Raw genomic sequence first — 26706 nt, 5'->3', positions numbered from 1 at the left:
CAGTTGTTTCTTGCCATATTCTGTGTTTGTGTTTATGCAAGGAGGTTATAGGCAGAATATAACCTCCTTGGTGTATGTGTGTATGTGCACATCTGTGTATGTGCATGCATATGTATGTGTGTATGTGCGTGTGTTTTATGAAAAGGTGAGGGTAAATCATGCAATCAGATATCTTACGTACATGTAGTTTTTACAGTGGCAATGACACAGAAATTTACTCAGACATTCTGCCAAATTGCCCATGAACATTTGGTCACAATGTTTTTCTTGCATAGGGGGTAGATATCAGTCTTTCATTCATTCAGATATTTTGGTGTCTACGTATTCAAAGTAGAAATAGATTCTGGTCATGTTACAAATACATGACGAAGAATACGTTCAAATTCATAGGCACATGATGTGCTGCAACTCAGGAGCATGATTTGAATGTCTGATGACGTCTATATGTTTTTGTTTTTCAGTCCTGGAGACAGCCCTGCAACAATGTTACACTCGGTCTGACTTTCAGTGTCCTGAAGGACAAATATAACAACTAGCCAATATAAGATTTATGAGACTGCTCTTTTCATTGGCCACAGCAGGGGAATACAATCTGATGTCATCACCTATCAGTGACAGATGCGATAGGTTCCACTATTCTATTTTGATGAAATAAATCCATTGATACAGGTAATCACACTGATACAGGTAGCTGTATTCTTTTCCCATTGTCACAAGTCTACTTTTAATAGCTTGACAGACAGACAGACAAACAGGCAGATATGTATTAGAGGACATAAAGTAATGGTTTATTGGCAGTTATTCGTCACCTAAGGTCCCTGCCTGGCCATCCACACACAGAGGTGATATCAACACCAGACCACTATGCAGCTGTCATTCAAACTTCCGGATTATCTTTCTGATGTGTTGTTTCTCACGTCAACTCATCTGTAATCCAGACACGCGAGCTTGATCCTATTGGCATGCATGCCATGACCGCGAGGGGCGACTGGTTGTCTTCAGTGCAGTGTTTTCATCAAGCCACTAGGAGGCGTTCATACACGGTGAGAAGAAATGGAATGGAGCCAATAATTTTTACGTTTCCCGACCTTTATGTGGGAAAACTATCAAAACGCTTGACTTCAGACGGTATAAAACGCTATAGGTATATCAAGGATTTCAAAGTTAGCGACGGAGGATCACGTTGAACAGTGAAGATCATTGAAGAGATAACATCCACTATCATAACAGCCGTTCTTGACAACAGATCACACTTTTACACGAGTTGAAGGCCAGTAAAAGGAACTTTATTTTGCTGTTGTTTAAATAATCGTCTTGAGCTGGAAGTACGTACGATTATTCTATGCAAATCCAGTGAACAACGTGCGATGGCGTGATGATATGTTCTTCCCACGACGCGCTAGCCTGCCATGATAAGGGATCGAAAACATTTGACCTCGTTGTCCTCGTTGTCTTCGAATGCCTGACGTTATTGAGACCTTTTTTAGAGTGTATTAAACACCTTGATGTCTGATGTATGCATACCTCGGAAATCACTGTTGCTGCGCCAGTAGATCTCTTAAAATTCATCGCTTTTTAGATTTGGCGGTATTATGATTAGTGGCGGTATTATGGTCATGGATGTTACAACTTTTCCCTAGGCCTAGCCTCCGATCAAGGAGCTCCGATGCAGCTAGACTCCTCCCGGCTGTTTTCTTTTTCAAGTTACAGTTTTAATACTATTACATTTTTTTCCCGGCCAGCAATAAGAAAAAAAAAAGTAATAGTCTAAAAACTGTAACTTGAAAAAGAAAACAGCCGGGAGGAGTCTGCATCGGAAGCTAACTTTTCCCGCCAAAATCTTAAATAGAAAAATGATTGAAAGTCCAGGAAAGACTCTTTGTTTGTTCAGTTGTTGATGTAAATTCTCAAGAAATTTTTGTTATTTTGGGGCCTGTTAGGAGATTGAAGCCGAGATTTTCCGACATAAACCTTTGTGATGATCAGAATCTTCAAGTGAGAAGGTCACGTCACAATGTGCTTGTGATCAATTGCGTCATGTGCAATACTGTTTTTAATTGATAGTCGGCGCCTCTTGTACATTGAAAATTGAGCTAGCTAAAGATTCTATCAGCTAAATGCCTGTTCCTATTTGCATAATATTGATATAATTTGTTTCAAACACAAAGGTTCTATCTATTTTATATTTTTAACACAATATATTATTTTAAATGATATCAAAATGATGTGATTTTTTGCAATTCTTAGCCGAATCTGATCAAAATCACTCAGGCATGTTTGTGTGAAACAAAGGGCTTTCCCAATAAGTTTCACAAACAGTCAGCCATTCACAACGTGACCAGAGGGCGGCTCAGGTGACTTTTCCTCATTTCTTGGAACCGTTAGCTCTACGTTACTAGAAATCCTTTATTTGTGTAAATTATCAGTTAGGTTAGTAACATATGTATCACGAACATCTTATCATTAGTGTACAATAAGTAGAACGTCGTGTAATCATTTTGTTACTTAGAAAATGAAGGCTTGATTCGTTAGTTGTCAAAATGAGACTTTCTTATCATTACCGAGCCAATTAACGATATGATTAGTACGGAGTTAAGAAATCTAAGCGGTGCAAAAATATTTGGCGCAAATATTTGTTACGTTATTCATCAAGAATCGATTGATAGAAGCGAGTTTTTCACATTTTCCCGCCCCTTTTTGACGACCTTATACATGTTGTTTTTTGGTGATGACGGTTCCACGTGGATAAAACGTGGTCAAGGGCACGTAATCCACAACAGTTTTGAGTCAGTTTACTGTTGTTATTGTTTGATTGTTGGTATATGTTGTTTTCATGTAATTTGATTTACATGTCTATGTTACCATTTATAGAAAAAGAAATAGAAACTCTTATATATTTGTTTATCTAAACTTTCTGCGGGACAAACCGCTCAATATATGGGTGGGGTGGACTGTCTGAACATGTATGATATCAGAACTGATCAAGGGATTTATCAATCAAGGAATTGTATTTTTCTTTGGTTATCTAAGGTCTGCGGGACAAATTGCTCAATGTATGGGTGGGGTGGGCACAAAGTATGTATGTACAATGAGTTCTAACGACTAGATGCAAGAGGTGTAAAATTCAGGGGATGAAACAATGTTAATTTATGATATCTTAACTCGTTGAGGGATTTATCTGTCAATGAAATAATTCATCGCAACACACGTCTGACATGCATGAAAGTGGCTAAAGTCATTGAGGTGGTCTGTGAGGACCAACAAGAATGTTTCCCAAGGGTAATAACTAATAAGTAACTTTTCAACAGGTGTTTACAATAAAAACGTCACAATGAATCACATTAATCACTGGGGTGCCCTTTCTTGATGTGAAGAAATTTGTTTCTGCAGTCAGAAATTGTTTTGATTAAGTAACATTGAGTGCATTTGTTGCAATTGGTAGTGAAACTTTTTGACTAAAATTTGTTTTAATTGGTTGCCAAGGTCTTTCAGTGGGTTTTGCACAGAAATCAAGAAATGCAGAAATGTCAAAGTCAAATTTTAGTCAATGTTTACAAAGTTCCAGATGGAAAAATTCAATATATTTTTGCACCATCGGAAGAAATGTTTGTTGGAAAAGTTCAGATGATACAGAAAAAGCAAAATGTGAAAGTTTGAGGACAACTTGACAGTGACCCAACTAAGTGCACATTCACAAAGTTTCATTGTGCATGGAATGACTAGAGACTCCCCATCCCATTTCCTTGATGTTTCTCAAAATTGTTATTTTTTGGGACAGCCAGTCACCCTTTCACAATAAACATTTTAAGAAAGCACTTAGTCCGAAAACTGTGCCACTGGTGCCAGCCTGTTCCAAGGTGTTCCAACTAGCCTTGTATAATTACCACACATGTGAACTTTGTTCCTAACGTTCAAGTCTATCTCATTGGTATGGAGCCAGGTTGAACTGTAAGATTGGCACAGTGCCCATGCCAAGGTCACCACAGTATTCACAGTGGCAGCCTGTGGTGTGGATAGAAAACACCTTTGTGGGTAAGGTAGAAGATTTGGTACTACATAAATATTGGTTGCGTATGTAATTTGGCTGTGTTTGGTTCCCTATTTACTTGATAGTACTCAGTCATAGAGCTAGGGTGAAATGATAATACTGGTATTAACATGGTCAATGTCAGCCATATGGAAATATTGGGGTGGATGTAGATTCGCTAGTCTTCCTCACAGGTATTATGTAGATGTAACTTATTTTGTAAGGCTTATGGGCAAGTGATGGTATGTGCTCATGATCAATAGCCTGGGTGCCATCCTATTTCTACCAGGGCACCTAAAGTGTAGGAGCCCCGGCAGAAATAGGATGGCACCCAGGCTATGTGCTCAATGGTAGTCCAGGGAAAATTGATTTGCATTCTTGTTCGTGTTTGACATTTTGATAATACAGTCTGAATTGTACAAGAAGACCACTTAGGAGACTGATAAAATCTTGTCTATGTGGACAGGTGGTCACAAGGTCACACCTGTGTCAATTGGAAACATTATATAATGGACCACCAAAAAGGATCACACTGGTCAGGTGGTCCTTATGTAAAGATAGTCACCCGTACAGGTTTGCCTGTAATATATTTGAGATATGCAGCAGTTTGGGGATAAAAATCAAAGGAGGTGTGCAATAGACTTCCACACTTCTCTTACAATAACATTAGATCTATACATATATTTTATCTGATTCAGAGAAAAATTGTCACAAATATGTTCACACAGCCCCTCCTTTAAATTCTGGCCTATCCCTAGCCTGATATTTTTCCAGGAGTTGCCCCAGGGCTGAACTACCTGTAACCATCATGGTGTAACATCTTGGACACAGATTTTTTGGCAAAATCAAGGAGTTCTTTTCAAGGGTGACACGTGAAAATAAGTCTGTAACAAAGGATGTTGAAAATTGGTATGAAGTAATCCTTTCCTGAGTTTTGATTTCAGTAGGTTTGTTCAACAAATATATTTATTGGTCAGAAAGCGTCCTGTAATTTTGAGCTGTCTGTGGCTGTTGTTGGCTAGTGACCAATATCATGTTGTAAAACACAACTCAAGAACAAAACGTTAGATTACAATTTGTCCTACTAACCATTGACAATATAACAAAAACATTTCTGGGGTGTTTGATGTAGCATGTTTTGTGTATGAAAATTGAGCAGCCGATGCTGTCTGAAACGTCTGACTGTTTCAAAATTTTATCCAGTTGCTTGAGTAACTATTTTTGGCGTATCTTACTACCTGGATGTCTAACCTTCATCAACGTGTTTTGTGTATACCTTATCTGTAGGTGCCATCAATGTCAGATCCTGTTACTGCATGTGAGAACAACATGTTGTATTATAGAATTATGAACGTCCTTTTCTTCTATGACATTGTTTTTCTTTTGCTTACTCCATGTGTTCTTAAGTGTCAGATCACAGCAAGACTTTTGCACTGAGGCTAGATGTGGGTTCAAGGACCAGTTGAACTTGTCGAGTCCTGGTCAAGATGTTTTCAATCAGTACTTGAGCAGTTCAAGTCTTATTCAAGTGACCTTTAAGTAGAGCTGAAGGTCACAGGTTCATAGTACCTTTCCAGTAAATTCATTCAACCAGACATCTTATCATTGTTATTCTTTTCATTCATTCATTATTCATTCATCCATCCATCCATCCATCCATCCATCCATCCATCCATCCATCCATCCATCCATCCATTCATTCATTCCATCTGGATGAAATCCCTTTATTAAGTTGTACCAGACTCTTTTTAGTATGTAATACATGTAGCAGAGTTTTCCCCACAGTGACCCTTGTATTCCCAGGTTGCATCTGAAGGGGGTATTCTTGTCGAGGTGTAATATATAGCTAGTGTAATAAGAACCCACAGTTATTGCTTTCCTTTGTTTTGAGAGTCATGCCCAGAGTTGATGTTCATGCAGTGATGGATTGAAATAATAAAACTTGGACTTGTTTCTCAGCCCAGCATGTTGGAACAACATTTCCCTAAATGTACATTATGCTATTTTAAAACAGGATTGATTCATCGATCAGTAGAATACTACATTTTCTCATGATATTCAACCATAATAATAATAGCAGTATTCAATTTACATGCACATTGCACCATCAAAAGATCATTCCACCAGCCAGAGATTTTGGATGCAGGGTGATTAGATCATGAGTTAATTGTCTGGGCATGACATCACAGTGAACATGGCAGCAGATTCGGAAACTCGCACTGCAGTTCGCTAAGAAGTACTTTTGAGATGAAAACAGTGCTTATTCATCATGACTACATGCAGTTGCAAGATATTACACTATTGCTTTTACAGCAAATACATGTAGTGTAATATAGCAGAGCATGTTTTTCTCAAATACGCTGTGCCGGCCGGGCTGTCACACATACAAACATGAAGCCAATTATATATATTGAATGGACCACTATGCAATCCCTATAATGTGACAATAGGCTGTGCGCTATTCCTCTTAATACTCTTATGATTACTTTGTTACCAGAACGCCAAAAAAGGAAATGCCACTTAGACCGAGGCTGTAATAAATAATACCTATATTGTCCAGTTAATGTCACGCTTTCATGTGTTAGATATGAGTCTTTATGACAGTTTTGACAGTCAGGCAGAGTAATATTCTGAACCAGAAGCATTTCCAGGTTCGTGATATTTTCTGCACAGTAAATGTTACCTTTTGTGATGGTGATGATTGTGTTTCTGTATGTTTGAGATTCTGTATGCATTTCAGTTACCAGACAATAATCAAGTTGCCTACCCAGTGCCTACCATAACTAGATATGCAGGCACAGGTCTTGGTTTCCCTAATGGTTATCGAGTTTGATTGACAACCATGGAAATAAACCTTTGATGATTTTTTTTTACCCTACATTATACGTGCTCCCAGTAGAATGCACGTGTAAAGGTAAGAAATTATTAGGACAAGACTCTGCAACAGTTACACATTAAATTGAGTCACGACTTGAGAAAAACATGATTTTTTCTGCGTGAAATGAATTACTGATATGCAGTACAGTCAATTACTTAGGGTATGCTTATATAATACTGCACATACACATCATTAAAGCTTGGCGTGTTTTTAAATTCTGCATACAGGTTTACACAGTGGACAAGTAGGTAGTGACTTCACGAGTACAGACGCCGATCTAGGATCCAGCCGTGTCTTCACTAAGCAGACGCCGATCTAGGATCCAGCCGTGTCTTCACTTACAGACGCCGATCTAGGGTCGAGCTGTGTCTTCACTAGCCCAGAAGCTGATGATCCAGTGACTTCACTTACAGACGCCGATCTAGGATCGAGCTGTGTCTTCGCTAAGTCCAGGCGCTCATCTAGGATCCAGTTGTGTCTTCTTCACAAGCCAGGATGATCTCTGACAAGGGAGATGATGTGGATGATCTATCAGAGGTCAGTGTACTAATCACCCTCTAATTGTGCATGACCATTCTGATAACCCATTTTCTCAGGCCACTGATACGTGTATTCTGTATCGGCAAATGATGTGTCTAGCTTGATAATGGGTGTAGAATAAAGACACCAACTGTGATCCATACAAATTTGATAAGGTCGTCGTTAGAACTGCTTGTAGATAAAACAGGATTAAGTTGCACCTCTGTTCCCATTTTAATAAGGACTAATGGTAATTGGGAAAGATCAGTTATTAGGTAATTTGCATATGTACAGCATTAATGATATGTATATGCATGCATTTTAGGATGGATGGAGGGATATGAAATGGATGAATTGGCGTAGATGGATGGATGTAGATGAATGCATGCATGGATGGATGGATGGATAGATAGATAGATGCATGGATAGATGGGTGGATGGATGGATGGATTGATGCATGGAGGAATGAATATATCCTCAAGGTTTCTAGCCTCTATCAGGCTGCAAAGAGTAGAAATTGGCCAAAATAGACAGATAACATGACAGAGGAGTTAGTCCGCTATAGGTGTACATGCAGCCAACTGTACACCTACAGTTGCACACTAACCCCTCTGGTATATATGGTACTCTTTCTAGAGGCTACAAGTTTCATGCATGTTGGGCCAGCAAATCAATATTGGTTTCACAACATTCTACACACGTCTGTTAGATGATAGAAAGTTGTTCCAGCCCCTGCAGAAGTGATTACTGGAACTGACCCCATCAGAGGACACACTTCAAGGATAGGGCAGCAGACAATCGCACTTGATTGCATTTTCTCCTAGGCAGCAGAATGATGTTTAGATGATGCTATTGAATAGTAAGGTTTCCAGCAGAATGGTACTAATTCATCCTTGCAGTTCTTGAATTTAGATTTTTCAGGGTCTTGGAAAGAGAGGTGACAAATAGTTGACTTAGTATCATCTTGATATATTTAGTCTATTTAATATATTATAGAGAATGAAATGACAGCTTGGACATAATTGGGATATAGCAACTTCAGAGCATTTTAATATACATAACAACATTGTAAGGATTTTTCAGAGCTTCACATTTCTTATTCATTTTTATTGTCAAAATAATCAGTCCAGTTCATCCTCAGTGATGTGACACCATAATCTCGACAAGTCCCTGTCAAGCACATCAGAGAGCAAATAATGGCAAATTGCTGCTTGTCTCTTGTTTGTGCTTTAGGCAGTTTTTGCTGTTAAGCAGTGCCCCCTGGTGACCATTTATTCATACTGCATCTCACTGACTACCCTACATCAAGGAGGTTTTATATAGGAGGTTTTATATAGAAGGTTCTATATAAAACCTCCTTACCTACATGTACCTCTTACAGATAATTTGAATGGATTTTGAAATGTCAGAATATAACTTTTATAAGAAGATTTACCATGATGTCCCAACAGTCCTACAGTAGCATGTTGATGTTGACTGACATTTGCTTTGTTGTTGGACATTGTGAAGAGTAAAATAATTGGCCTGATGTGGTATTCTTAATTGGATGTTTAGCCTGTTGCACCTGTTGCCACTTTAGACCTGAGTCGTGACTGGGATACCCATTATATTTTGAACGATAAGTGGAACAATTTGATGTGGCCGGGAAGTTCCTTGTACTGTAGTGTCTGAGATTGAATGTCAGCACTACGAGTAGCTTTTAGATTTCCCTTACTCACTTTTTGTTGATTTGATTATACATGTATAGATGATCATGACATCCTCTTGGAACCCCAAAACTGATGCGAGCGTGCGAATAAAAAATGATTTGGCAAAAAAAAGTTGCCTTCATTATGAAATCCATGAAGGATGAACAAAACTAAACACACAGAGTATGACATGCCGAAATATAGTTTCTTCATTTTTGTTCTTTCAAAACATCTTCCTTGACTTTGGAATTGACTTTGGCAATCTATGACATTAGTATCCGTTATCTAAAAGATTTTTTGTGTGCAATTTACAGCTTGTATTTTCCTTTTGCAGCTGCTTTTTAGGATTTACAGTATGGCCGAAAACTTTTTGGAAACGGACAAATATTTATGCGTGTGCAGATGTCATCCATACATGTTTAATCAAATCAACGTGGCCTTAGTGAAAAAACATTGCTGAAATATTACCCTGGAAATATTCCAGTCTTTAGATCTATTCCCAGGCTAATTATGATAACATTAGTACATTTACGACAACATCTAAAATCAACAAGGTCATAAAAATAGGCCTAATATAAAAGACTACCACATCAGACAGACAAAAAGTGGTCACATTGGTCCTTTTGTAGAGGTATTTCTTGTATTTCAACTGTATTATCAGCATGTAAGTCTGTAGTCATTACCAGCATCTCAATGGAATGCTAAAAATCACATGCAGCCCCATGTTATCTACCATGTTATCTGCATCAAGATAGTTCTCTCTCGTTAGAGTCACAGCTTCGCATCAGACTCTCATTATACGAGATTTAAATCCCCTATTAATATGCACCTGAATGCAATGTCAGTAGCAAGGTATAAAAGGCGACCAATAACTTAGCTTGGTTACGTTGGTATAGAAGTGACAAAGGTCCAATTGTGCAACTGTTGACCTAGTTCTACTGTACATTCGGACTTCAGACTTTCCGTGCCATTTGCATTGATTACAATTAAAGGGAAAAGTCACGTCTCGGATGTTCCAACAATGCGTATGTGGGGGTGTACAGGTTCTATTTCAGATAATCTATTTATTGTCTGAAAAAATCATAAATACATGTGAGTCATAGGTCACATAGAAAATCTACTCGATAGACCGCAAAATGTCAGTACATGAATCTATACTAAATAAAAATTGCACCATGATACCTGTTTCTCAATACTCACCCTGCAAAACAAATGGAATAGTCTTTTCAATGACATGCATCTTCTTTTCTACTACAGTTTGTAGCACCTAGTTCTGGCAAATTCCTGCCAATGGAAAGGATTGCGCATCTGTAAGCCATGAACCCTATAGGGAGGGTCTAATTTTATCCCTTCCGTGCCTGTGATCTGACAAGACCTCGAAGCCCATTAAGGCCATACAGGGTCCATGTGCTGTTGCCTAGCCGAGTATGTGAGGGTCCCCTTCTTTACAGACACTAGTGGGTATCAAATTCAGGGTGAAAGGTCAGTCCCAGTGGCGTGAGTGACTCACAGAGTAAAGTCGGTTCTGGAGCCATGAGGAAGATGCTGGAGACTTGGACGCCTCCGACCTTTCGGAGGCGTCTTCACCTGACTCCGAGGTCCTCTCCGTGTGCGTCACCGCTAGCGTCGCCAAACTCGTCGCCGCTGCCGATCCATAAGGTAGGACTAGGCACAACAGGTGCAGGGAGAAGAGTTGTTTGCATAGGGATGGGAGAACTGCATGGAAACAGCACAGTCTTCTAAATCATGGTGGTCATAGGACAGTAACATATAGATTTCATTGTCGCATGTATGAACTTGTTATTGTTATACCTTGTTTGGCAGGATGACAGAATGGTAACTTATGGAGATGGCACGGGTTACTTATATTGTAATGCCTTCTAACAGCATTAGTTAAAACAGGTTTACTGGCCTGCATAGAGGTATGCTTAACTGTCTGTTGCTGGATAATGTAGTAGTTGTAACTTGACAGTTTGGGGATTTGGAACAGGGTCTCTATCATTAAGTATCAAAGAAGCGTGGCAAACAGACCACTATTGTTTTCAGTGTTCTGTGGCCGTGGATTTGAACAGACGTCCAACCAAATGTATCAAACTAGTATTCACCTCATACATGTGCTACGTGACTGAATTCTTGTTGACCGAAGCCTGTGTTCATTTTCACATCATCAATCATTCGTACTGTCAGAGCCATACACTCTAACCGTCTCACAGTCAGTGCCATTCAAAGGCCTTTCTGTGCCTAACACATATAGACTGTAGACTCTTTGAGCGCTTAGAAATTTAAGATAATGAAATTAGGGTAAAAGTATCACAACCTGTTGTTTGAAATATGATCTTCTTATTGACAGGAGGATATTGGCTTGTGATTAGATATATCCTAATTCAGGCCTTGGCATTCAAGTAGGATTATGATAAGATTGACAAATTGTTACAAATTTGGCTTTACCTTCTTTTCACAATCTACCATCACCTGTTTCTTTTTGTTTACAAGTTGTGTACCAGACCTTTTCCGATGATAGCGGATATGGGGCAGGAAAGTTGCTTCAGTAGCTCTGAAAGCTTTGAAACAAGGTGTGTTAAGTGTTTGTTTTGGGGAGCTCAGTGAATGGTGGAGAAGTTAAAAGCCAATCCGGACAAGTCTATACGTATGAATGGCAGACCCTCCTAAGAGAGTGTAGTGGTCGCTAACAATGAGACTAGCCACTGGTGTAAACAGTAGGAGAGGTACCTACCATTTTAAGTGGTCACTTGAGCAAAAGTTTTATCCAGACTTTGTGAGTAATTTTTTTCTGGCAAAATGCCTGAAATAGAAAGAGGCAATATGCAACATTGTTGTCAAATTGGAAAAGAAAAAAATCTACAAAATGACGGTTTTCCCCAACAATTCGAGGGCACCTTTTGCAAGGACATACACCCTGTCTTTCCAAGGCTAGGTGTCTTAAAAGTAGACCGTGTTGTTTTAGACTGAATCGATCCTTGGTGATGATGTCATGATTTCATTGTTGCTTCTTGCTTTTGTTTACCTTGCTTCAAGGTTGCCTTTCAAAAAGGTGTCTTCACTTCCCAAGTATGTCACTTAACTCTATTGTATGTAAGGAATCCTGCTACTGAGGTTTCACCTGTTCGAAAACAATTGTGACCAGTTACTGTGAACCTGTCAAAATATTCCCATAATGCGTTAGTTAATAACCTTTGTAAAAACTCAATACTTGTTTTCGATCTGGTGTCCCACTAAGAGAAAACAAGCTTTTTAACCTCGAGTACCCTCCTCAAAAATAAAGCGGATTCGCATTGCTTGACCTATAATGTCTCAATAAAGGGTCACTGACCTGTAGGTATGTCCACTCAGCTTTGTTTACTTTAAGCAGTGTGAACAAAGCTTTTAACAGTTACTGATCCTTTTACTATGCCAACAGGAACACTCTGGCAACTATTGCTATTAACTTTGCTAAGGTAGAAAAAGCCCACTGTAAGACCAAATTGTAGATTGTAAGACCAGCCTGGCGAGCCCTATGCATGTCTGCAGCCGCCATGCATCAGACACTGATGCCTGCGAATGATTGATTGATTGATTGATTGTAAATGATTAGACCTCTCTAATGAAGTCGTCAATTACATCCTTGGTACGATCTACTGACTTGACTTGACTTTTTTGGATACATAATTAGCTTGACATACTGAAAATAACCAATGTACAAAGTGCATGTATGTATCAATGAATATTTATCTCTTATTACCGTATTATTATTAGTGTTAAATGTTACATTACATAAAGGCAGGTATCTTATCATTTACCTGCTGTTGAATCTTAGCTGCAGTTTACATCATTGTCAACAAGTGGCACTGCAGCGCAGTATGTTCCTTTGATACTGATAAACTTAGGCAGGAATTCTGACCACAAATTCCTCTCATCCTGCTGTAAATCCCTCGCAGAAAGAAACACTGTACATTGTGTACATCTTCCTCTTGCAAAGAAGAAATACTGCAGTTTACAGTTTTGTCAACAGGTGGCACTGCAGCACAGTATGTTCCTTTGATACTGATGAACTCTGGCAGGAATTCTGACCACAAATTCCTCTCATCCTGCTGTAAATCCATTAGTTCTGATGACATGCCACCTGTAGCTCCCTAATGTAATGATCAGGTCATCAGCATTAAAGCTGTTCGGATTACACCATGAAAGCCTTTCTAATACTCAACTTGTGCCAGCAGCAATTGGCAAGTTTAGAGTACCGCTAAAGGCAGTTCTAGCCTGGTGCTAAGTGGTTGGCTCCATCTGGTACAATGTAAAGGTTGTCTAATTTTCTTGTCTTTATTTCTGGAAAGGCATTTTCATGTGCAGAAAAACTCCAGTAGTTTGGTCATCTTTTACAGCGTTTGCATATCAATAGGAATCTATGAGTTTAACGGTTGGGGGCAAGAAATATTCTAAAGAAAATAATTGGTATAGCAGTGGTGCCCCATATGTTGTCGCCAGATGGTACGACCTGAATTCTGCTCATACTTATTGTTCAAAGTGACATTTTGTGCTGATGGATGTAATAGGATATCTAGTTGGATCGTTCCAAGCTTTGGCAGGGGAGGCCAGCCTCTTAACATAAAACAGAGATGAAATGTATCCATTGATTTTATAAGTATCTACATGTTTTGAAGTGTTATAAGGAAATTTGAATGTCTCTCACTGGAGGTACTATTAGCAAGTCAGTCGTGTACATGAAGCAACAGTTGTTTGCGTTTGACTCATCTTGTATCCAGGGCAGGCAGTTAAAGGGGGAGTGTCCAATTTGTATCGGGTTACATGTGTGGTTTATATGGGGGTATATCTTACTTCCGCTAATCTCAAAATTTGTTATTGAACGGGACCTGCGTCCAACTCGTCTCAGGGATGACCTAGCTACGTCGCCACGCTCTCGCGCTTTGGTACTCAGAAATAAGCGAACACGTGTAGAACGGGACATGACGCGGCAGTTCGAGAAGTTGAAGAGTTACCGGCTGAAGCGGATAAGAGGGTACAAAACCAAGGTAAGTCCCTGGGGGTTAGGGAGACCAACTCGTCAGGATGACAGTGTCACCGTATGTGGGGTACCGGCGAGATGTTGACATGCCAGGGATGGTTGAGGTCAGGCGGAGAGATCACTGGGGACTGAGATCGTACATAGCAGCTGGGGAAGTCAGGTTGAAGGTAGAATGTTGCCAGATCGCGCTGGTGTGGCGTTACGCCATTGGTCATGTGTACCACGTTGATGTCGGTATCACGTTACAAATGTACTATCGTAGGACATAAGGTAATACTGCGATTATGATTCTGACTCATTGCTGGATGGTATACATTTTTATATTTCTAAAAATATAGAAATATCTAAGACTTTATGATTTTCTTTAACAATAAGGGATGTTCTATTCTATATGTTGATATTTTGTAGCATTACTGATATCAGTATCAACATCAATAGATGTATATATAGATAATTTTGGCCCAAATTTGTATGCGTGCTGTCAGTTCAAATAGGTTTGACGTTTCATACAGTTATCTCTGAGTCACTATAGGCAGAAAGCCAACCATGTCTTCCTATTGAACTATCCAACCATGTTTTCCTGTTAAACTTGAAGGTTACAAAAATCCCATATTCTTGTAACATGGTCTCTCTCTCTATTGGTAATGATTTGTGTGTGTGGACCAAGGTACACTGACAAGGACACATGATACAGTCTACAGGACCATGCATCATTCTTCTCATAAATAATGCCACTAAGTCTAACTGTCGCTGTTAAAATGAAAAATAGGATAAAGGGTAGCTATAAGATTCTAAATATACCTAGTATATAAACAAATTTCAAATTGTTGCTCAGGAGATTTTCTACGGAAATAGACCATTGAATATTGTAGATGCCATGTAGATAACTGACAGAGGACTGAAGATCGTGAAAGGTTTCTACTAAATTACAGTCTGATTTGACAATCAATCCTGGTGTTTGGTATTGGAAATAAAACCATTTATGGCTATCAGTATGAGTTCATAACTCTGAGCTCTCCAAGATTAGATACTTGGTCGCAAAGCCTGTCATTTCCTTTCATGACTATTTGGAATATACCCAGTCAAATTTGTAGCATGAAAAATCTCTTACTAGTAGTAATGGATTGCCCTTTTTGGAAAGACCGATAAGAAACTTAAATGCTTTTCTTCTTCATAACTTATTAATTCAAATGAAAAAGTCATAAAGTCATATCTATTGTCACCTGCTTTGAGCCCCCCTGGATTCACCATGATATATGACACAAGATAAGGACGCTGCACACATGTAAATTGTACACCTAATAGCTTTTGTCATCAGATGGCCATTGAGTACTCATTACACGTCCTCTCTACCTGTGGGCGGTGACATTGAACGACCTTCCTGCTCTGAAGGTCAATGATGATTGGATACCTCCAGTTCAATCCTGCGGGACCAACTCTGATTTTACTGTATCATTAATCATAAGTCGTGTATTATTGGGCCAGGAGTTACATACAGGGGTATAGGACAAATGATACTGTAACAGTAATTGTACATGTAATAAGAAAAATTGAACCTTGGTTAGCTCTGACTGTTGTATCCATACACAACAGGACAGAATGGAATATCATAAATCACATACCACATGAATATTAATAGAAATGACTAGGGTGGTGTGTAGAAGGCCTTGAACTTACATCCCCTAGAAGTAGCTCACATTGTGAATAATTCATGTTTAATTTTAATGGTTCTGTTCCTCATAAAACACTCAAGTCTGAACTGTCTTGTACACTACCTCTCTAGTGTTAGAGATGGTCACTGAGCACTTATAGTCTTTATACTTAAGTACATGTAGTTGGTTATGACACATGTCAGGGTAAAGAACTTGCAATAAACTTATTAATAAAGAGCTGGGTGATAACAAAAGAGGAAGAAGCATTCACTTCTGGTCGTTCCATGGCAGAATATGAGTGCTTTAAACTATTCAGTGCTCTCGTCATCAAAAGTATTATCAAATCTTACCATTATCAGCTTGCTTGACTCTATTCCATAGCCAGGACGTATACTATAGTACAAGTTCAATTGCAAGATGATGTGGTGAATTAACAATATGTTTTCATGGAAAGCAAGATTGTACACACAGCTAGTGTGAAAGTGCTAGCGTGCTATATGAAAGTTTTAAAAAAAATCACATAATTTATCTTACTCTATTACCCCATTATGGTTGAAGATTGTCTCCTCCTCCCCACAGACATTTAAAATCAAAATCATGCAGAAAATTGAGACAACATTAATACCAATATGACAACAGGATGACATTGACCAAGGTCATTTTGTTCAGCCACCACGAAATGTCCATATGGAGAACGAAATGGGTCAATTCAATAATCAATGACTTTATAGCTTAATGTGTTAGAAGATGCATTTTTACAGTGTGAATTTCTGACATGTTGCATTTTGATTACATACTTCTAGCGAGGCTTAGTTTATCTCGTCTTTTTTCCTAGTCTTTGGCATATGTAAGCTGAAGGCTCACAAACACATGTAGGAATGTACCGTAGATTGAGTTTGATTTTGCGGGGACTTTATTTTGCAGTAGCAGGGGAAGGTTTTGAGTTTACAATTGAAATAACTGTAGTGGTAATCCATTGCAAGATATCTATCACATGTTTATTGTGGGATGAGAGCTTATTATGAAAATTGTAAATGTAAAATACATGCAAATTCTGTAAAAAGGGAAATGTTTGCAGGGGTTTTATCTTTGCGGTTTTCAAGATGATTTATTCACCGAACTTAAAACCACAGGAAAAAAAGTGGGTCTTCTGCCCGCATATGGTCTAGTGGTGCGTACCTAAACCCAAGTTTAGGTTTAGGTTCGGACTCGAGTCCAGAGGTTTAGGTTCAGGTCCGGACTTTCAACCAATGGCATATTTGTGCTAAAATATTTTTTTCCTGTTACAAAAATTGGCATATATCTTACATGCAATTTGAAAGCTATGTATGCGAAATTATATACAGTCAGTAGTAAACACAAAAGTTCAATTATAAAACACAAAAACAGCAATATTTTCATATTTTTTTCATTGCAAATTTCATGATCAAAGGAAGGTTTATGATGGCTTAAGACAGAAAGGGAGTATAACTATACATAAGCGAGAGATTTTTTGTTTCGAGTCCGGACTTGTTTCCAGACTTTTAGGTTTTTTTTGACTTGAACCTAAACGTTAGGTCCAGTCCGGACTAATCTCCAAGCAGATCCACGCCGGGCGCGAAAATCGTAGTATGCTAGCCAGAGAGGGTCCAGTCATCCAGAGAAGGTTCATAGCCCGGCAGGGATCTGCCCTTAGTCGGACCTGAACAAGGTTATTAACCTAATCTCCCCGCAGTCAAACTGCGCTTAGAAAGAAGGTGCGAATTGTGCCGGCGTTCGAAGCCCGGCGCCCGTCATGGGTCAGCTGCGCGCTGTCTCACAGTTACCCGGCAGGTTTGAATTCCAGATAACAATGGAAGCAAGCAAGCGCTGGTCGACGGAAAGAGTCCGCCGTAATTTCCGTGCTATCTGGGAGTTTGAAATTATGGAGACTCAACTTGATGCCATTCTAGCATGTCTGGAGAGTACAGATGAATTTGTTGGGATTGCGACGGGCAATGGGAAATCCCTGTGCTACCAAATTGCATTCCGCTGTGTCGGCCGTGAAACAAAACTTGTTTCGATCGTCTCACCGTTACGAGCGCTAATCAGCGACCAAGTAAGGACGTTGTAGAGACTTCTCGATCCACCGGACGACGCCATGGCTTCTGCCATAACTCAAGACATGACAAACGACAAGACTCGGGTTTTACTGAACTGAATATAGACGCGAGAATCTGACTCTCAAAAAGATTCAAAGACACTGAAAGATGGCGGTGTTTCGGCGTGGTTTTGCACCGCATCCAAGCGAGAAAGAATTGCCAAAAACAGATTCCAAGTTGTGGTTAAAAAAAAGACACACCAAGCATTCACATAAATAAACCGACATTTTAATCAATTATGGTTTAACATTAAGCTAGAAACTAATGGTGCAAATTTGTCTAACGGAAAAGTCTGTATGTCGATACCTTTGCTTTGATGCGTTGTGATGCGGTGTGTTCCCGCACTATTGTATCTGAGGGGAAACACTCCTGCTGTGAAATGGCGCGGCCGGCCGGGTTCGTCCCAGATTCGGGGTTGTAAAACGATAATCCCTGCCAATTTTCATGTTGGAGTTAAGCAGGCACGAGGAGGAGTAGAGGCACCTTCCTCAAAAGGTTGCCCCTCCTCGTGCCGGTTAATAACCTTGTTCAGGTCCGACTAAGGGCAGATCCCTGCCGGGCTATGAACCTTCTCTGGATGACTGGACCCTCTCTGGCTAGCATACTACGATTTTCGCGCCCGGCGTGGATCTGCTTGGAGATTAAGTCCGGACCAGGTCTGGGGTTTAGGTACGCAGCTACCCCCTTGTTTCAACCGTGAAGGCTCCATTTTCTCCCTACATCAAATTTAAATATCCCTGAAAATTCCCCTTGTGCAGTGTCTTACTATTTACAGTACCCTGATGTTTAACAAGCTAGTTTGCAGCATTAGGAAGGTCTTAGGAGGGTATGGAGAGAATTGGGTCAGTTAGCTATAGGCTAACAAGGGAAGAGATGGGATTAGGGGATTGCACACACATGTAAACTTGTGAAAACTGCCTCTGCATGTTTAGAAGGAAAGAATTATTCAAACACCATTGGCACAGAAATGGCAAGCCAAAAAAAAAAAATTATAGGTTAGACCATGTTTGGACTGTATAGGTTTGTTACTTAGATTTGGTGAATGGATATGAAAAAAAGTGATCATAATTTTCAGTTAATTTTTGTTAGCCTGGAATCCAAACCTATTACCCGGTATAGCTCCCGAGTCTCTCTCTCAAATTTGCGGAGAGAGACTCGAGAGCTATAATAGGTTTGGATCCCAGGCTATAATTTTGTATGATGCTGTTGTAATAAGGTAGCCTGAAACGGCGGCTAGCAAGCAAAAAATTGAGCCAGCGGTTACTACAGAGGCTGGTACCCAGGCTAGTAACAAGTTAGATTCTTATAGTAATAAGTTGGTAAAATTGGGTTGTTAGTCAGGATAGTCCATCCTAGTTAATTCACGTCCACTCTGATAGTTGATTGGTTGGTGAGTGGAGTGAATATAAACAAGAGCTTTTTAGGCTATAGCGACTGGATTTTTGAATTGGATACAAAGTTTGAGTATGTTTTAGCCTCCTTAGCTCTTCAAAACAAGCTAGAGTCAATGTCGGAAGAGAGCCAAGGACAACCCCTGTTGAAAAACAAGACTGTGCTAACGTTACATGTATTTTGACCTTGAAAGATGCAAATCTAGGACAGGTAAACAAGTGTGACCTTTCTGTAGTCCCGGCATGAATATTCATGAGGGACGGGCCCTTAGATGTATTTTTACATCCTGCACATATTTTTACACATAATGAAATGAAGTCTGACAGTCTAGTTTTCCTTCCAAGTGAACTCTAACATTAGAACCATATGCCCAAAGGGAGGTATGCTACAGAGGCTGATAATGATAAGATATACCCTGTATTGTCTGAAAGTCTGAAAATACGTCTAGTGTCACATCATTTTACGATTTGTTTGAAAGATGACTATAATTAAGAGTTGTACACTTCGGTTGTGTTGTATGTATGAATGGCCTTTTGTGTTGTGGCATACCTTGTAATTAGTGGCGCGGTGAGTGTACAACAAAGAACTAATACTGTAACATCTTAACCTTTAACCTTAGCATGCTAAGTTTAACTTATTTTCAGACTTCCATTCTTGCTGCTGCCTAATCAAGTTACCAATACAAGTTTGGTTTCAAAAGTTTTCTTTGGCAGGGAGAAGGTTAATATACATTTTTTATGCCACTGAAGTTTGTTTCTCCTGCAATTTTTTTATTACAGCCAATACAGTGTATTAGCGCTTAAATGGTAAATCATAGTTTTATGTAGTGAAAAGCTCAGAATGCTGTCTTTATTCTGATATATTGACTTAAATGTATTTGATCTTACCTCAAAATTAGAAAAAGCACTTAGCTGTTGCAAACTGGTACCTAGACAGTGCACGTGGTTTTCCCCTCAAATCATCATGATCACATGCTTTTTAATCTGACCTTAGAAGGGTGCTGCAGTTTTGAAGGATGCTGCTAGGAGGATTCTCCTTCTTTCAAATCTTGGATCCAGATCAGAATTGGCCAGGTCAGAATCACTGACTAGCTAACTAACAAACTTTCCAACTATTAACTGAATTACTAGCCAACTTACTAAACAACTAACTAACCAACCAACTACAACCAATGCTACGGAATTATTGTAGAGTCCCCTTCCCAAGTTGTCTTTGCTGTGGCAAAAATGTGGCCTGTCACATGCCAAAGGTTAAGGATACATGTCTGTATACTTCTAACGTGCGCACAAATTTATTTCTATCCAATTTGCAAAATCATAAATATGTAACCTGACTTTGTTTTTCACCTTACTGACTCTCAAGGACAGGATGTGGAGAACTTTGTGTATCTGCTGATACAACCTTGGCATATGATTTGCACTATGGTCACATATTAGCTCTACACACTTCTGTCAATATTTATAAGTACACGCTGTTTGACTTTGGATGATGGTGTCATTCCCAAAGTGTTGACGTATGCAAATGGCGATATTGTTATTGCCCAGGACATAATAGACTATAAGTGCCACCTTTACAATGCTTAGCCGCAGCTATTCGTTTCGAAGAGTGGACATCAATAGATCTAAATACTTCTAAATACTTCTATTGAAAGTCCATACTGTTACAGTTGTGTGAAATTAGCAACCATTGATCTTTGTAGTCCGAAATTATTAAGGAAAGTTCAGAAGAAGAACTTGCATATAGATGGGACAAATAGATGGAAAAGTTGTTCCGATGTTTGATGTATGTGATCCTCTCTTCAAAGGCTAAGCCACAGCTCATACAATCAAAACAAGAGCACCCCTTTCCCAAGTCCAAAGATACAAAAAAGGTTAAGTTCTGCTACAGTATCAAGGTCAGCAACCAGGAGGACCAATTAAAATTGACCTTGATCATCGGGTCCACAACACCTACCCACATAACAAATATCATCATAATCCATCCAAAGGTTTTAAAGATATTGTGCCAGACATGCGCACACACACACGCAGACAAACATTTTCCATGCAGGTAACAAACCAATTTCATCTGCAGTCATGCATGAATCATTGAGATGGTCCCTGTTTCCCAGCCTTGCCACTGTTTGCCAACCTTGCCTACCTTGCCTCTGGAGCTGTGTTATTGAAGTGTCCTGCCCAAAACAGTAATGTCAGGTTGATTTGGTCCACTTCCCAAGCCATAGGGCTGGAGCATGCAGGCTTTGTTTTGCAGCAAGCATGCCCCCATAGATGTAAACACTGTGCACATGGCAGCTTGTATGGGGCGTGTACCATGTTTCCCCTCAAGGCAGGCACCCCTGGGAGCTGATAAAAACAACTAGGTGGAACAGTCCAAATCACAGGGGTGGTTGCATTGCCACCGATGATGTTACATACATAAGCAGTCCCTCACATCTTCTTACTGTAGAGATTAAGAAAGATTTGTTGTGCTTATAGTGATAAAGAGTCTAATGAGGGATGGTAAGATGGCGCCTGTAATCTTACTGATTTATTAGACAATGGAACATCCCTGTCGTGCCTTTGGTATCTCCCTTATTAGATTTGCATATGAAAGGTGATAAGGTCAGTTGGGTAGTTGGTGGTTTCAGGAGTGTGTTCTGGATGTTTGTGGGCTGCTGAACCACAACTTTAAACAGTGGTGGGATACAGAGGATCTCATTATTGTTGCTGGATGTGTCACCCCTAGCAGCACGCCATGTGGAAACGAGAACGCAAGTCTCTGGTAAGCCATGTCGTCCTCAGGGACTATCTGTCTCATATTACCCCGGAGTGCCCCAGTTTTGAGTCTGCTCAGGTAGGAGATAATGTTGTTTTTGTTGTACATTGTTGGGCTTTGTGGGTCCTGGCAGGTCTTATCCAACAGAAGGAGCCTTGTACTGCTCTTGGCCTGGCTGCTTCAGCAAAGTGTGGACGTGCTTGGGTTGGAATAACAATTTGTCACAACACTACAGGGCTGGGATACATGTGTACAGTGGTAAAAGTTTCTCCGATACATGTGCTATTGAGTCAGTAAAACTAGGGCACTCATTGTTTGTAATTAAGGAGGGGAAGTCAGCTAATGGCCTGGTTCTTTTGATAGGAGCTGGGAGGTCAGGTTGTTGTCATTGAGTCAGCCCAGAACACGGCTCAGGAGGCAGATGTTGGAAGTTCATGTCACGACAATGATCATGTTTTGGATGTCCGCCAGCGAAAGGATAATGTCAGATTTTATCATCTATCACTGTCCAAGCCACCTTAATGCTCCACAAAATATAAGACATGACTAAAGGATCATATTCCGTACAGTTTATACCTTTAGGAGTAAGAGACTTATCTCTAGGTAGGTCAAACGTTTTAAGGGGGTTTTGTTTGAGGAGTTACCATGACATTTATCCTCAGGGACTAGTGCATGGCAGCATGTCAAGGTTCGAAGATGATATGCAGTGGCAGTGGGTTTTGTTCCACACTCAGACAAACATATAGAATGACAACTTCTGTCTGTTGCTTGAAAATGAAATGCCACTCCAGGGTTACGTTCTGCATACACATCCAGACAAGGATGTTGTAAATTTGTTGGCAGCAAACTTGAGGGCATTCATCATTCTTGAAGCACAGCTTCAAGGCTCCTCAGCTTTGGTTTACAAACATTCGGCTTATTTTCATCCACGTCTTGATTTCCGTGCAAGGTCCTTACCTGAAAATGAAAACAATGTCGCTCTGACTGAATGTGCATAGATTTATGATGTGACAGATATTCTGGATAGAATCCCTTTTTGTGTTATTGCCTAGTAACTGGCTCCTGACTGTTGCAGCATTTGGCTCAAGGTTGTTTGCCCTGAAAGGGTTGGCCGTTGTTACCTTAAATCTTGGCTTTTCTAAAACATTTTCTTGTTTGCAGCTTTTGCACTCTGTTACAAAGAGGATGGGTGCTATCTCTACAAGGAGAGTAGTTTGACCTGTGTACTAGTACATTTATAGGTCTCATAAATATGCTTGGCATTAAAGTGAAATGTCATAAAATGTCAAAAACTAAAAGCAGAGTTGAGAAATCAACTCTTGAATCCTGCTGAATGTACTTCCCCCAAATCAACATTGGTGTAAGAACTGCATATAGCAAACATCAGTCTAGAGGATGAAACATCTGATTTGATATGGATGTTTCATTTTATGGGTGATTGTAATTAAACCATCAAAATGAATATAGGAAGAACTGTCCACTTTTGTATTTATTCAATATGCTAATCAGTGATCTCAAATGCCTTTTTCAGAATGTTGAAAATTTCTTAACATAACAATCCATAACACAGTTGTGCTACTGATACCTGAACTATTGAAACAGCAACTGGATAAGTATCTCTTTGTATACGTCTTTGTTCTACTGTTAAGTGCCAAGAAGACAATAACAACTTTGAGATGGCCCATCAAAATAAGTACCTCTCTAATTGTACCTTTGTACTAATGTTAGGTGCTGAGAAAGCAACAGCACCATTGTAACTGTATAGTCAACATTTCTGCGGTATCAGCTTTCTCTAGTCTTCAGGCTAAATGCTGACAGACAGTAAAGTGATGGTTTCAGCCCTTAGCTGTAGTTCAGAACAACTGTTTGTGCTGAATTTGCTGGAAGACTTCCAAGATTTTTGGGAACACTTGGCTCCACCTATCCTTGGATGCAAGACGTTGTGACATGAATTCCTATTAAGCCTTGTATCATATCCGAACCTGCATCAATGTCGAGCAGCTAGTCTCACCTTAATGTTTAAGGCCCACTTTACATGTGGCTGTATCAAGTTTTTATCAGGACCGGCAATATCAGGACAGTGACAGCTTTTTTCGCTGTGTGAAGGGGAATTTTATGGTTTTTCGAAGGGTTTATGTATCACAAAAATTCCTCATGATAATAGCTCTCACCTGTATCTAGGGCGTTTCACTGTAGTGTACAGAATTATAGAGCCTTGTGGGAGCTCAGTATATGTGCTTATTGTCTATTTACAAATGCAATCATAACCCGAAGATCAAAGATTTCTAATCCCAGAGCACGTTGTATCAGTTGATTGGTTGACCCACGACCCAATTTTAGACAGCTTTTCTGTTAAAGCATGTATTGATTTGGACACTGTGCTACTTGTTGGGAATCTTACCATCAATTGGGCCTTGGTGATGTCTTACTTTTCAAGACGTTTGGTATTCCAGTCGAACACATTTCTGTGTAGTTCCTCAGTTTATACCAAGTGAAAGTTTCAATATTTAGGGAAGTCAGAATTTGATTGACTAGTTTCTCTTTTATTGAACTAATATCAGAAGCACATCTTTATAATACATGCAACATGTACTAATTGATGTCCCCATTCAAGGTTCAAGGTACTTACCTACATTGTAGATATGTGTATAAAGTCCCACAATTACTTTCTGAGACATTCAGAAGTGTGCATTTTGGTAATGGTTAACTATTTTTATGATACGTACCTGTATTGGATCACCATTTTATTATTTTACAACCAATCTGTGCTTGCCCTCTTGAATTTGCTGTACCCTTGAACTTAAGTTGTAGAAGGGTTTTTAAAGCAATTACTCTTAAATACACTTTAAGACAGGAAATCTCATTTTAGGCCCAAAGGTCAGTGTGTATGCTGAATTAATGTAATTCCAAGTTAACACCTTCAATGTTATGTCCCTGACATTGGCATTGGAGGTCTGTAATTCATGTTCAACAACCAGGAGGTAACTGCAGGTGATTGACACCTTTCTAGGACAGCGGAGCAGTGGAGGACGAGGTAATCAATAACACCAAATGTATCGCTTCAAGCCTGCCAGAACTGAAGATCCCCATCAGTCATCATAGTTAAGTCACCGAAGTGAACATGTATGCTGTTCTTGTCGGTTAACTGACTTTGATTCATGATCAGGACATTAAAGATTAAGCACCCTTCCATGCAGTTCCTGATTGAAATACACTCACCTTCCGATTAATCGTCTGTTGTTTCCCATCTCGCAACTGTTAGACATGCTTGTTCATTAAAGAAAGTGCGTGGCAACAAGGATATTACCATGGGAAGAATTTGGCCATCATTTTCTTTTGAGTGTTTTTTTTTACCATGATACAAAATTTACATATAACCTTGGATACATGATCCTCAAACAAGCGACAGTTCTCACTCCTATGTGCATTTGTATATGAGTTTTCACTCGTATGTTTATTTGTGTGTATTTGAATAAAAGTTCTCACACCTATGAGTATTTACTTATAAAACAGTAAACACTGTGACTACTATACAGATGTGTTCACTATGTGATTTCTACTTTATCTTATCCTACACACCAGACTCAGTTCAAACAGTATGGCTGTTTTCTAGTTTTTCTTTTATACCACCAAGTTTCGGACTTGGTGGTATAAAAGGTATGACAAACCCTTGGACTAAAGCCCACACTAATCTTCAGGAAAATGTCATTTGACATTTCTGCTAATAACCTTTTTTTTTCATACTACAACTAGAAATTGACAGTCATAAAAGTTTTAAGATGACTATTTGCCCATAATGTACATAATATGTTCTTGACGGAGAGAGAAAAGAGAGTCTATGTCAATTTTGCAAGTTTTTATATTTTTCAAAATTAGAGCCTTCTGCGTGTGATAGTTGACAGTGGACTACTACTCTGCGTGTGATATTGTTGTAAGAAATGAAATCTCTGGCAACCTTTATCAGACACTGACTGGAATAACCTAAACATGTCAAATGACATTGCCAAGTGTTTCAGCTTTTATTAGTACTTCCATATCTTGAAATAAGTCACTTATTAATTTGACATGAACAAAGGTTATCTGTATGTTGTTTTGGTGTGAGAGACCGTACCTCGTGATAAAAGAAGTTAATTGACATAATTGGGCTATACGTTTTAGGTAAAACTGCACGTTATAGTGTCCTAAGTGACAGTTTATAACACTGTAATGAGGCAACTGTAGTTTACCTTCCATAAAGCAGAGATTTATCTTATTGGTTTGGCGGGAGTCAATTGGTACCTTTGCCAGGATGGTTATGTGCTGGAAAGCTATTTGCAGCGTCCTCCCTTTATTGCAAGGTTTAGATTAGATGTCTAAATCCTGTGAAATATCTCTCTTGCTGCCCAAAGCTGAAATATCAAATTACATCTTAACACTTCCAAGTGGTGTAACGATGATATTACAAGTTGGTGGCAGTGACACAGAAGTGGTGATTGGGAATCTTTGAAAGTTTGATTGGGAAGGCTTTGCAGTTTGTTCAATTCAAATTGTCTGAAAATGTCACCAATGTGGACAAAATGCTTTCCATGATATGAATAATTCTAAGTAATAGGATGTATATTGCGCTATTAGCCATCGAAAAATCATTACGTTTCGTCTCAAGCAATATACCTCGAGTTT

At 39.3% G+C, this 26706-nt stretch overlaps 1 protein-coding gene across 8 annotated transcripts in view; it reads left to right on the top strand.

Moving 5' to 3' along the window:
- Positions 1-7119: 7119 nt before the first annotated feature.
- The window catches only part of LOC136447828 (5'-AMP-activated protein kinase subunit gamma-1-like), a 61261-nt gene continuing 41674 nt past the window's right edge, over positions 7120-26706 (top strand). For 2 of the 8 annotated variants that reach the window (XM_066446906.1, XM_066446904.1), the window contains exon 1: positions 13982-14136. In XM_066446906.1, the coding sequence (XP_066303003.1) occupies positions 14071-14136 (66 nt within the window). In that variant the 5' untranslated portion in view covers positions 13982-14070. Of the gene's footprint in view, positions 7443-10396; positions 10772-13977; positions 14137-21888; positions 22054-26706 lie in introns of those variants that run through there. The other 6 variants (XM_066446911.1, XM_066446908.1, XM_066446902.1 and 3 more) reach the window with 6 other exon arrangements.

The sequence above is a fragment of the Branchiostoma lanceolatum genome, chromosome 13 (assembly GCF_035083965.1).
Source record: "Branchiostoma lanceolatum isolate klBraLanc5 chromosome 13, klBraLanc5.hap2, whole genome shotgun sequence".
NCBI classification, from domain to species: domain Eukaryota; kingdom Metazoa; phylum Chordata; class Leptocardii; order Amphioxiformes; family Branchiostomatidae; genus Branchiostoma; species Branchiostoma lanceolatum.
Note: the sequence above shows the minus strand (reverse complement) of the source record. Positions and strands in the feature narration are given on the sequence as shown.